The 13014-nt window shown below is 60.0% G+C and overlaps 1 protein-coding gene and 1 long non-coding RNA gene across 3 annotated transcripts; both read left to right on the forward strand.

The window, feature by feature from the left end:
• The first annotated feature begins 22 nt into the window (after positions 1 to 22).
• On the forward strand, positions 23 to 1703 carry LOC124968658 (uncharacterized). The gene is made up of 3 exons (XR_007105804.1): positions 23 to 129; positions 790 to 1271; positions 1420 to 1703. It is a non-coding gene; the product is annotated as an uncharacterized LOC124968658 (long non-coding RNA).
• An 8623-nt stretch (positions 1704 to 10326) lies between these two features.
• Positions 10327 to 12324, forward strand: Gadd45b (growth arrest and DNA damage inducible beta). Of its 2 annotated transcripts, none has more exons than XM_047531325.1 (4): positions 10327 to 10588; positions 10683 to 10784; positions 11155 to 11377; positions 11627 to 12324. In XM_047531325.1, exons 1-4 carry the CDS (start codon positions 10545 to 10547, stop codon positions 11738 to 11740), a joined length of 483 nt encoding a protein of 160 aa, XP_047387281.1. In that variant the 5' UTR covers positions 10327 to 10544; the 3' UTR covers positions 11741 to 12324. The 2 variants fall into 2 exon arrangements, with proteins under 2 accessions (XP_047387281.1, XP_047387282.1); XM_047531326.1 differs by having other exon boundaries at positions 11816 to 12324.
• Positions 12325 to 13014: the final 690 nt, after the last annotated feature.

A 13014-nucleotide genomic window follows, 5' to 3' on the forward strand; every position in this document is an offset into this window, starting at 1 on the left:
GTTGTAGTCTTCGAGCGCCGGGAACGCGAGGGCTGCGCCGGGAGCTGTAGTCTTCAGCCCTCTCCCTCTGGGGGTTTCTCTGAAGGAACCATTTGGGCCGTCCTTAAAGAGGCACCGCCTGCAAAACAGGTAAACCGGGAGCACACCATGGAAGTGCACCAGAAAGAGAAATACTGCATATTCTCATTCGTGGAAGAGTCAATGGTCAACCTCATGAGGCTGGGGGTTGTGGCTGGCAGAGCACGCCTAGCAGGTACAAGGCCGTGGGTCCCATCCGAGTACTGGGGGGAAGAGAAGTGGTTACTGGAGGTTAGGAAAGGTGAAAGGTAATGGGGGTAGGGAACAGAGGTAGGTGAATGACAGGTCCAAAAACGGGAGTAAGTTCGTGTCCTGCAGACCTCTTATATCATACCTTTTATGCAGAACTTGGACAGAGGAGGGCTGGGGAGACAGCTCAGTTGGTAGAGTGCTTGCCTTGCAAGTACAAGGCCCTGGGTTCGATCCCCAGCACCAAAAAAAAAAAAAGGAAAAACTTGGACAGAGGAGCTTGGAGGCTCCAAACACAAAGAAACAAGAAGACTGTGGGCACACTTGGCATCCTAGGCTGAGCAGGAGGATGGCAAGTTCCAGGCCAGCCTGGGCAGCTCAGCAAGACCCTGCCGCAAAAAGGGCTGGGGATGTGGCAGAGTAGGAGAGCACTCTGGGTTCAATCCCGAGTACAGGGGAGAAAAAAGATGAAAATGCTGTTTACTCCAACTTGATCAGTACGTGTCGTATACACGTATGCAGCTATCACACTGCAGCCCAAGATGTGGCGACTGAAAAGAACAAGCATGGGGAGGGAGCCACCACCCACCACTGCGTGACCCTGGCAACTGACTTGTGCCTGTTTCCCCACCAGCATGACCTAGCTACCTCCTTGGACTCCTGAAAATCAAGGTGGTTGAAGGAACCCCGTAACAAACTCGGTGAGAGAAGCCAGACATGAGAAGTCACAGCGCATAGGGTGCCACTGGACAGGATGTCCCTGCAAGGATGGCAAAGAACAGAACCTCTGCAGACTGGAGCCGGACAATGTCACTGGTTCCATCAGCAGCCCGGATGGGCAGCCCCCATCTGCGAATAGAGAGGCGCCCACCCACCTGAGTGGAGGCCAGGGGCCGAAGAAGCAGAGGAAGGAGCAGAAGGGACTGGGGGTTCAATCGCTTGCAGGACTGGAGCAGGGCAGTTGCTCCGCGTGCCTGTTCAGGTTGATGGGCCCCTTTGGGTTGGTAGGTTTGAATCTCCTGTTTGGCCATTTCCAAGTGCAATTTGATTACATGGCACTCACCAGTGAGTGATTCTGTTCTGGTTTGGTCTGGTTGTCTGGGCCCAATGCAGGAGCTTGGTCCCCAACAATGGCCTCTGTCACCTTTGCAGGAGGGTTTCTCCAGCTGTGGGCATGGAGGCCCTTGAAGGGGCCTTGTCCACTGCAGGGTGCTGAGCGGGGTCCTGGGCTCCACCCACTGGATGCCAGAGCCACCTCCCTTCCCATGACTACCAAGATGTGCGTATGAGGGATCAGGGACCCCAGTAGATAACCAGCTGGGAGGCTGACCCCGACCCGCCCTCCGAGGACACCGAGCCGCCTGTGCTTGGTGCCCGCCCCTGACACCTCCTCCCCCCCGGGGAAGGCCAGGGCTTGGCCACGCGGACCCGGCGCCCTGGGCAGGCTCCACGTGCCGGGAGGCGGGCGCCCGCGCCGGCAGGTGAGCCTGGGAGACTCCGGACCGCCCGGGGGCCGCCCCTCGCCCGCGCCTCTGCTCCCACGCGGGGCTGACTTGGCGCCAGATTTTTGAAATCCCAGCCCAACGGCTGCCGCCAGCTCCCAGTCCGGATCGCCTGCCTGGATCTGAATTCCGGAGACTGGAGCCTGGGGAGGCGGGATCCGGAGCCTGGGTCCCGAATTCCGGCGCCTGGATCTTGGAGGACTGGATCCGGGATCCCGTCTAGACCCAAGTCTCGCTGGGGAGGGGGCGTCCTAGTCTTGGGGACCCAGATTCTGGAGTCTAGATCGTGGGGGGCCGGATTCTGGGTCCTGAATTCTGGAGTCTGGGTCTTGGGGACCCTGATTTTGGATCCTGGAACCTGGATTCTGGGGTCTGCATATTGGGGGACCAGATTCCAGAGCTTGAAAGTTAAACTTAGACTATAGTATCAGAATTCAGGAACCCAGGGTTTGAACCTATAATGGCACCTGAATCTGAGGGTGGCAGCTGTCTGTCAGGTGAACCTGGAGGGAAGAGCTCCCTACTGTGTGAGGCCAGAGAGGGAGGACACAAATACACATGGTCCACAGCCAAGCTTGGGCAGAGGAAGGAAGGCCAGGCACGGGGCAGTGTGGGGTGGGAGCTGCACTGGGAGAAGGACTTGGAGCCAGGAGGGGGTGAGCCGGCACATCTGAGGCTCAGGCTGCAGGGGTCGGTCGACTGTCTGGTTGAGATGGCCCGGGACTGGGTTCCCGGGGCGCTGGACTGAGAGCGGTACTCCTTGATGCCTGAGGCCCAGCAGCGGTCTCGGGGCCTCATCAGCCGAGAGAGGGTTTGACTGGCGTTTGGAAGTGCTGGCTGTTGGTAATCACAGGGAAGCAATAGAAAAGCCACCCACTCACCCACGAGGAGAGCAGAGCCAGTGCCGCGGGGCTGCCTGCCATGCCAGCAACTCGAGAAGCAAGCAGGAGGACCTGGCTCCATGACACCCTGCCTGAAAGTGAGAAATAAGAAGTGCTGGGGATGTGGCTCCGTGGTGAGGCACGCCTGGCCAGAAGGAAAGCTGCAGAGGTTTATTAGGCTCATGGCTCTGATCCAAAGCAGAGAGCAGCATCTGCAGTCAGCCTGCAGGCACGCTGGTGAGAGGTAAGAAGCATGTGCATGTGCGGGTGCAAATGCACACGCGCCTGTGTGTGAATCTGTGTTTGTGTGTCTGAATGCATTCACGTGTGTGCATCTGTGTGGGTTTGTGCACATGTGTGCACATGAGCGTGTGCATGCATGTATGTTTGCATGTCTGTGCGTGCACACATGTGCGTGTGAGTGTGTGTGTGTGAGTGTCTGCTAGTACTGGGAATGAACACAGGGACTCATGCATGCTAGACGAGAGTCACCACCGAACTTCACCTCCAGCCCTTTTTCGGTACAGTTACCCAGGCTGGTCTTGAACTTGTGATCCTCCTGCCTCAGCCTCCAGAATCGCAGGGATTACAGGTGTGGCCACACCTGGCTTCCTTTTCTCTTTTTATAAAGCCACTAGGATCCAATGGAGGGGCTCCATTCCAACCCTAGTCACCCCAAGCGCCCCTCCTCTGAACACTGTGGTCATATTGAAGTTCCACCCTCTTGATACCTCACAGCAGATCAAACTCCAGCTGTGCTTCAAAAGAGACTGTGCTCAAACCTGAGGCACCAAAGGCAGGACACCGCTGATATCCGGCTCCAAGCCCGCGGGGTGGGAGGGCTCTCTGCTCCAGGGGGAACCAGCCCGTGGTTCCGTTGGGGCCCGTGCGGGGCTGGATGAGGCCCGCCCACTCGAGGGAGGCCCCCCGACTCCCTCGCAGACACACCTGGAACTGTGCGATTCCTGGGCACCCCGTGGCCCAGCTGTGTTGACACACAATGGGCTTAGGAGGCTCCCTGCCACATGGTCCTCTTCCCTGATTCTGGAGTCAGCCCTTGTCTCCCAGGGCTTTCACAAGTGTGTACTTTGCAAAGTACCCAGGACAATACAAGAGATTCGCACCCATTGTGAAGGAAGGAATTTAGCCTCACCCAAAGAGAGGCTGGCCTTTGTCCTCAGCTGCTGGGAGGTGACCTCTAGGCCCCAGGAATGTCCCTTCTCTGTTTCCGAAGTCTAACGGTAGGAGGAAGGAGACAGCTGCGCCAGGCAGGTGGTGTGGAGGCTGGGCCAGGCTTCCTTGCCGGGGAGCCCAGGGCTCCTGGCGGACAGTGACCAGAAGCTCCCCCTCTGGACCCTCCTGGACTTGGTGCCTCACCTTCCTTAGTTGATTGGAATTTGTATCCTGTGGCAATAATAAAATTGTAAACAAAAATGGAGCTTCTTGTTGGGTGCTGCAACGTCCTGAGGAGTGGTCGTAGGTCTGTGAACTTGGCGTCAGCTGGTCTGAACGGAAGGTCCAGGGAAGCCCTGAACTTGTAGCTGCCGTCTGCAGAGAGGGACCCTCTGACCAGGCAGTTAGTTACACTCTACACATGCGCAGACACTCAAATTGTCAGATGAGCTCAGCATCACACACCTGTCATCCCACTCAGGAGGCTGAGGAAGGAGGATGGCACATCGGAGGCCAGCCTCAGCAACTTGGGGAGACCCCGCTGCAAAATAAAACAAAAGGACGTAGCTCAGGGGTGCAGCACTTCCAAGGTTCTGGGTTTCATCCCCAATGCCAGGAAAAAAAGAAAGAGGAAAGAAAGAAAGGAAGGAAGAAAAGAAAGAAGAAAAGGAAGAGACCCTAAGCAACTTAGGGAGACCTTGTCTCAAAATAAAAAATAAAAAGAGCTGGCGAAGTGGCTCAGCGGTGAAGTGCCCCTGGGCTCAATCCCCAGCACCGAGATAGAGAGAGGGAGGCAGGCGGGCAGGCAGGCAGGCGGGGCAGCACTGGAGGATGGTGCCCGCCGTCCGCCCTGCCATCCCGCAGCCTAGAGAAGGCAGCATCCTCTGGACTCTTGGAGCCGGCGGCAACATTTCGCAGGTCTCTTCCTTAATCGGTGGCCGGATGCACCCTCCCCCGCATCCCTGGCTCCTCACTGTCCTGGTGTGTTTCTAGGGAACTCTCTGGTCCTCCTTCATTTAGGTCCTAAGCCTGTCGGGACTTCCAAGGCCGCCTCTGCCGCGCCCCGGGGCACCGGGCACACAGCACCCAGCAGAGCAGAGGCCGCGGGGGAGCCGCCCTGCTGGCGGGACCTCAGCAGTCACTAGGACGCTCTGCAGAGCGCCGAGTGTGCTGGTGGCGCTCTGCGGTAAGAAAGGGCAGCTTGCTCCGCACCCACACGCAGTGTGCAGAGAGCAGGCGGCCAGGGTGCGAGGGCGGGGCGGGACGGAAGGCCCCTGGGAGGAGCGAGGACACGGGCCGGGACACCGAGGACACATCCGGAGGGTTTCCAGTGGTGCTTTAGTTTTGGAGGGTGAGTGGAGGAGGGACCCAGGCACGTGGCACGACGTTGGAAATTGTCGGTGTGGCAGGGAGAACCAGACGTGGGGGGCGGCTTTAAGGGTGTCCAGGGAGGGATGGGTGACTTCAGGTAGCCACAGAGGGAAGGGTGTATGGGACACCTTCCATGCCAAAGTCATTCTCAAAGCATCATTTTGAGTAAGCCTTTCCACAACCTGACTTTCCCATGCAAAGAGGGAGTTCAGAGAGGTTAAGTCACCAACTCCAGGACACACAGCCCATGAGGGGTGGAGGTGGGAGGGATCTTATAGACGTCTCACAGTGCAGATGACCTCCAGCACAGCCTTGCCCAGCCGCTGCCCCAGTGGGCTCTGGCCCAACCTCCTGTCCTCTGTCCCCCCACCCTGCCCTGTAAGTGGGTCTCAGCCCTCCAGCACCCCGGCCTTGTCAGCCACCCCACCACCTGGCCTGCCGCTCCCACCTCCTCCCAGCCCTTCCTGTCTTACAAACGTCTGGACCTTCACAGGATGAGTCACCCCCACCCGGAAACCTCTCCTTGGGGACAGGAATCTCGTCTCGTTCATTTGTGCAAAAAACATGATGTCACAGCCTGCCCTTTCCCTACCTCAGACTGGCCAGCGGCTTCCTGGCCACACCCAGAGGCCCATCCAGACCTGCCCTGCAGCCCCCAAGCCTGGCCTTCCATCCCGTCCCCCTCCTTCTCCCACCCACTTCCCTCTGCTCCAGGGCACGGGGCTCCTCACTGGGTCTCCAACACAACATACCAGGCTCCTCCTGCCCCAGGGCCTTTGCTCAGCTGGGCCCTCAGCCTGGAGTGCACTTCCCACACAGCCTCTCAAACCTGGCTTTCTCAGGCCACTCAGGTCTCAGCTCGGAGGTCACCTTCTCAGAGGAGCCACCTGACACCCTTCTGAAGTAGCCGTGTGCCCCCCCACACCACTACCCCACCTGAGACACAAGGATGCCTAAATTCTTTGTCTTGCAAATTCAGAGAATGAGCTCCTCAGACAGGGAGGTGGGAGCAGTGATGGGGCAGCAGGGAGGACCCCAGCAGGGTGGCAGGGTGGCCCGGGCCTTGAAGACCACAGGCTGGACACCAGAAGGAAGCCAGTCTCTGAGTCCAGCTGTGCAAGGGCACTCGGTGTCCTGTCCACTCAGGGTGCCGGCCAGGCTGCCTCACCTCCTGCACTCACCTTCAGCTCCAGGGTGCACTGGCCACCGACTGGCCACTCACTGCCGGCTCCGGGGCCGGTCTGCGCACACTGTCTCTGCTGTCCTGGGCGTCACGCCCCCACACAGCATCTGCAGGTCAGATGGCACCCTCTCCCAGAGAGCCCCCCAGCAAGGACGGAGGGACTCGCGGCCTGCCCAGAAGGTCCAGCTCATCCCAGAGCAGGTTCCGATTTCCATTTTGTAGAGGGGCAAGCAGAGGCACAGAAAGGGCCAGCAGTGTGCCCAAGTCCACACAGCCGGTCTGAAGGGAAGCTGGGATTCAAGCCCGGGCAGCCCCCGCCCCTGCCGCGTCCCACCTGGGCTCTGTGGCCCGCCTTCCTCACCCTGCTGTCCTGTCCTGGTAAGGCGACCCTATAAACTGCAGACACAGGAATTCCTTCCCACGCATGGTTCTGCAGGCCAGAAGCCCGAGATGAAGTGCCCGCCAGCCTGGTGCCCACAGAGGGCTCCCCCTGACTGATGGCCTTCTGGTGTGTCCTCACAAGGTGGAGGGCCAGCAAACTCTGGTCTCAGACCCTCTTCTCAGAAGGACACTGGTCCCATCCTGAGACTCACCCTCTGGCTTTGCCTACACCTCAGCCTCTCTCCAGGGACCCCGGGTTGAATCTGGGGAGACAGCCAGACAGGACGCTTCCTGAGGTCAGAGGGCCTCCTCCTCTGCACCCCTCTGCCGCCCTGCAGCAGGTGGCCACCTCCTTGCTTGTCCAATAGGAGCACCGCCCCCACCCCCGTGTGCATCAGGGTTTGCTGGGGTGGCACAGGCAGGGGCCCGAGAATCAGGCAAAACGCCAAGGTGGCACTACAAAACTCGGCCATGACAATGACTATCTAACCCGACACGCGGGTTTTCTTTGCGCCTTGCCAGGCGTGGAGGCCAGGGCCTGGCCCGAGCTCGGCCAGTGCTCTACCCCTGAGCCACGCCTGACCCCGTATTCCTTCTCCGGAGCTTCTTGAAACCCCAGGCCATCTCACCCCAGGCCAGCCTTCCTCCCAGCGGCCCCTGCACCCCCATGCCATTTCTGGGTGCACCAGGAAAGCCCTGTGTGTCCTGCACAGCTGGCCCCCCGGCTGCACTGGCCCTCGGTGCCCACAGCCTCCCTCCCCTGACACCAGCTCCCTTTCTGCAGCCCTGACCTGGGATCCGGAGTGTTCGGAGTACCTGGGAAGCTCCCTGGGGAGGAAGGTCTCTGAGACTTAGATAGCAGAATTCTGCCCCAGCCTCTACCCCACTGCAAAACCCAGAGGATCACACCAGGCCCCCGCGGGCCTGCGGAGCCCTGTCATTCCTGTCCTCCTGTCCTCAAGGCCCACGCGTGATTGATTGTAAAAGTGGCCGAGCGTCTCCATTTCGGAGGCAGGGTCTCCACTGCAGGACTCCCACTCCGGTAGGGGGTGGGCTTTGGGTTCCTGGAAAGACAGGGCCCTGCTCCTGGGGGCACCCAGGGGCATTTTCAGGGCAGACTAGGGTGAAAAATCTAAGGGGCTGTGGAAAACTCAATCCTGAGATCACACTGTCATGCAGAATGTTCAGAAGTCACGATCGGGCCAGGGGTGGCTCAGTGGTGGGGTCGGTGCTCGGCTCCAAGAGCGCCCAAGTTCAGTCCTCAGCACACACACGGGTCACACCGTGGTGACCAGGCTTGTCCATCCCTGACTTCTGTGCCCAAGACAAGTGCCTGGTTTGCATTGCCCTCATGCCCAGCCCTGGCTCTAATAAAACTTTATTGGCAAAGCAGGTGTCCACCATAGGCCGAAGCCCGTTTCCGTGCAGGACGGTCCTTGCAGAGGTTGGAGCCAGGCCACTCAGCCTGGAGCAGGAAGGATATGCTGGCACATGCTCCAACACGGGTGAGCCTCGAGGACTGTGCTGGAGAAACACGCCAGACACAGAAGACACACCGAGATTCCGCTCCAGGGGACCCGGAACAGGCAGCTTCACGCTCGCAGAAGGACAGGCGGGTAGAGGGTGCCAGGGACCGGGGAGAGAGTCTGAGCGATTTTCTGTAATGGGTCTGCAAGGCACGATGGAAAAGCACACAGGTGGGAGAGCACTTGCCCACGTGCACGAGGCCCTGGGTTCAAGCCCCAGCACCCTGGAGAAAAACTCCGTGGGTACAGTTGGTGATGATGGTCACACAACATTGGGCCGTGTTTTTGGTATGCATCGTACCCTTCGAAATAGTCGCAATCACGAATGTTCTTACGCATATTTTACCATAATGACAATAGTATTAATAAATATTCCCAGGCAATAGTTCATGTGTTTGATTTTTTAAATATTGCATCTATAAAAGAGGAAATGCGCGCGCCACACGCCGAGTCCTGCAGGGCCCTCACCTCCCTCACCCCGCCCCGCCTCTTCCGGCGCTGCGGGCGCAGGGACCACGGCGGTCACCAGGTGGCGCCGCCGCGCCTCGCAGCGCCGGGGACATTTCGCGCCCCCGCGGTGGGCGGCGCAGAGGCGGCGCGATGCGTCAGCTGGACCCGCCGGCCGCCCAGCCGGGGGAACGGAGCCGCCGGGCCGAGGCCAGGCCGGAGGCTGGCGGGGGAGGGGACGCAGATGTGAGTCACCGGGAGCCCCCGATGGGCCGTGGGAGACAGTCCCACGCGGATCTGCCCGCCGAGCTCGTGCAGTGCCTGGCCCACGCCGATGGCTCCGACTGGGCAGTGACAGCCTCTCCAGGCCTCGGTTTCCCTTTTGCATAAGAAGCAGCCCCAGCTTCCCAGCCCCGATTAAATAAATAACCCACGATACAGGGAGGGGGCTCCCGGTACCCGCTACGCCCTCCATGCGTGTCTGCGCCCGCCGGGGAGCGAGGAAACAAAACTGACCATCACCACTGCGGCCAGGTCCCCGTCGGCGGCGTGCAGCGCAAACCAGAACCGCCCTCCCCCGGCCTTTTCCCCGGCCCGGTTTCTCCTCACAGGCGGGCGGGCGGACGCGGTCAGGGGGTGGACCGCGGGCGGCCGGCAGGGGGCGGGACGGGCCAGCACAGCGCCTCCAGGCCGCACCACCTGCGTCTCCCGCGCGCACCCCACCCTGAAACTTGCCCGGGCTGCGGAGGGGGCGCCCGGTCTCTTCTCCAGGGTGCTCAGGGGCGTCGCAGGCCCTGCATTTGGGGACTTCCAGATGCCTACCGCGACCTCCAGATGACATTTATTGAACGCTGTGTACACTTAATGCTTCCTCCTGCCCCATGAAGCCGGTGTGCGGTGTGCATTCATTCTTAAGGGACAGGTGGGGACCCAGAGGTTGCCTTTGCAGCCCTCGCTGTTGTAGTCTCGAAGAGGCCTCTTGAGACCCACCAAACTTACTGAGAGCTTATTGCACGCCCCCTTTTTTATATAATGCACATTCCAACCAAAGAGGTCGGTGCTGTGTTCCCCAGAGAAGTCAAGTCGCCCTGGGTGTGGGGTACCCACGGCCGGGAGAGACCCACCTCATGACCTCCTGGGAGGGATCAGTGTGCAGACTGAGCGCCCTCCCCAGGCAGTCCCCCAGACCAGCTTGGAAAAGCCTCGGGCAGGGACTCTCCGGGGACGAGGAGGGGATTCCAGGTTCCCCCTGCCCACCCCCCGGCCCGCGAAAGTCCAGGCAGCCTCGCGCGCTGGAAATCCCGCGCGCGCCCCGAACCGCGGCGCGGCTGCCGGGAAATCAGGAGAAAACTTCTGTTTTTTTCTTTTCTGGCACTCGGTCCCCCGCCCCGCTCCCTCCTCCGGGCTCTCTCCCCACGTGGGGCATTCTAGCGCGGCGCTCCGCCCCCTCCCGGGCGGCGGCCAACCGCAGTGCTTGCTGCTCTGGCCTTTGTTTTTTCGCCAATAGGAGGGATTAGTAGTTTCACCGAGGCCACGCCCCTTCCTTACAAGTCTATAAAAAGGCGGCGCCGGTGGCCGCGGGCTCAGATCGCCGAGTTAGGGTACGCGAGCGAGCGTCTTGAGCTCCGTGGATTAGTTTCGCTGAGGACTTTTTGCTGTCTTCGTCCGTTTTTACTGGGGGAATCTTGTTGCTTCCCGAAGATCTTGGACAGTTCCGGCTCCGTGGGAAGGTTTTGGCGCTCTGGCTCGGGTTTTGCAATTTCTCCTTGGGAATTGTCGTGGGGTTGCGTCCACTGTGGATTATAATTGCAACATGACGCTGGAAGAGCTCGTGGCGTGCGACAACGCGGCTCAGAAGTAAGTAGCTGGGGCCCCCGCCGCCTGAGGGATGGGCCGCGCCGTGGCGCTCGGTGGTCCACCCGGCCCTGACTCCCGTCTCCCCTGGCTTCAGGATGCAGACCGTGACTGCCGCGGTGGAGGAGCTGCTGGTGGCCGCGCAGCGCCAGGACCGCCTGACGGTGGGGGTGTACGAGTCAGCCAAGCTGATGAATGTGTGAGTCAGACCCCCTTCCTGGACTGGGTGCGGTGGGGGCGCCGCTCTGCTTTGCGGGTTCTCTATGCCCCTCTCTTGCGCGGGGCTGGGACTTAGCGAGTGCCCCCTCCCCCATGGATCCAGGGTGTCTCTGCTCTGTGGGGGCAAAGGGGCTGCAGCATCCTGACATGTCAGTATCGTTTGCAAACGCCCCTCCCTTTGAACCGCCCTGTCTCCTCATTACTTTGAGCCATTAGCCTCTCACCCCCATCAGCATGCAGATGCTGATCTCTGCATCCTGCAGTACCTCTTTGCTCTTGCAAACTCCTTGTGCTTGGTGGCCTTTCTATGATCCTCACCTGATCCGCTGCTCTCTCTTCCACTCCCTCAGGGACCCTGACAGTGTGGTCCTGTGTCTCCTGGCTATCGATGAGGAGGAAGAGGACGACATCGCCCTGCAAATCCACTTCACCCTCATCCAGTCCTTTTGCTGTGACAATGACATTGACATTATGAGGGTGTCCGGCATGCAGCGGCTAGCACAGCTTCTGGGAGAGCCCACTGAGGTGCAGGGCACCACTGAAGCCCGGGACCTGCACTGCCTCCTGGTCACGGTGAGCTGGGTCTCTGCCCCACCCCACAGGGCACCTGGCCCATGTTTGTCAACAAAGTCAGGCTGACCAGTCCTGCACCAGCTCAGTGCTCAGCCATGCTCGGCATGTCCCGTGGGCAGCCCTGCCCCTAGCCTTGTCACCCAGGCAGCTATTTTGAGCCAGCCTGTTTTCCCCAAAGGGGCCCCAGGAGAGGGAGTCTCCCCACCTACTCCTGGGGCTCCCACTAAACCCTCCTCTTTCCTCCCACAGAACCCTCACACAGACGCCTGGAAGAGCCACGGCTTGGTGGAGGTAGCCAGTTACTGCGAAGAGAGCCGGGGCAATAACCAGTGGGTCCCCTATATCTCTCTCCAGGAACGCTGAGGGCCTTCCCAGCATCAGGACCTGTTGAGTTGCTGCCAAATAAAAAAATAAAACATATTTGACCCTCCCCCCCAGAACAAACCCCCAGAACAACCCAACCCATGAGACCATCGGGGGCAGAGTCACTGAGACTGAGGACCAGGAGAGGGGAGTGTGGCCACCCTCGGCGGCGATCCAGGAGCAGCGCCAGAGGCAGCCGAGAAAGAGGAGAGGACAGGGACCCGGGAAAGCAGGAGAGGAGACTGGAGCCCAGGCCTCCTGAGCAGAAGCTGGCGGGCAGCTGCTACCTCCCGTATCATGGAGGCTCTGACTCCACGCCGCAGGGTCGGGGTGAGGCTTACTGTTCTTCACCCTCCTTGAGACTGCGGCTGACATCTGCAAAACGTGACTTGGAGGACTGAGGGCCCACACCCCTCGCGGGAGCTAGGGCTGATGCCGCTCTGTGCCCTTGACCTCCCAGTTTGCAAAGACAGAGACAATTTATTTTGTTACTTGCACTTGTTACTCAACCACTGAGAGAGGGATGCTTACAGACATATTTTTATTTCTACTATGATGGCCTTGCAATAAATTTCTGAAGCCTCTGGGTTCTGGTGTATTTTCAGCTTCTGCGAAGGAAGACCCCGCCTCCCTCGCTGGCTGCCAGCTCCAGCGGCACCCCTGCGGCCCCCTCCCAGCTCACCAGGAAGTGTTACTTAAGTCCCTATTAGCAGCTCCAGGCTCCTTTGCAAAAACAGTGCCTCTTCTCTCTGCAGCAGGCGCCACCACCCAACTCCAACAAATCTTTGCCTCTTTTTTTTCCCCTTCTCCTGCCCTGTAGCAATTAAGAGACCGGTTTATTACGAAACCTGGCCGCCGTGCCACCGCTGTTACCGGCCGCACTGGAGCCAACCCCAAGCTCTGGGCACATACTGACGCACCCTGGGGGCGGCGGGGGGCGTGCCTGGCTGCAACCCCTGGCTGCCCAGCCACCACCGCAACCCAAGGTCCAGAGAGGTCACGAGGCACCAGGGATCACACAGCGAGGCGGCCCGGAGCGACCTTTTTGTCTCTGGGAGCGCCCCCTACCCCCACCCACCCAGCCAGGCCGTCTTCCCCGGAGGGTGGCCTCTAAGTTGCAGTAAAGAAAAAATTTTTTTCTTTTCCCAAACAAACTAAAATCAACAAGCAGAAAAATACCCCAGGAAGTCGGCCTCCCGGCCCCGCTGGGCTTGGCACCGGGCTGCGTTTTGCCTCTGAACCGAAACTGCAAGCCGCCTCCCGGCTCTCCCGGG

The sequence above is a fragment of the Sciurus carolinensis genome, chromosome 17 (assembly GCF_902686445.1).
Source record: "Sciurus carolinensis chromosome 17, mSciCar1.2, whole genome shotgun sequence".
NCBI lineage: Eukaryota > Metazoa > Chordata > Mammalia > Rodentia > Sciuridae > Sciurus > Sciurus carolinensis.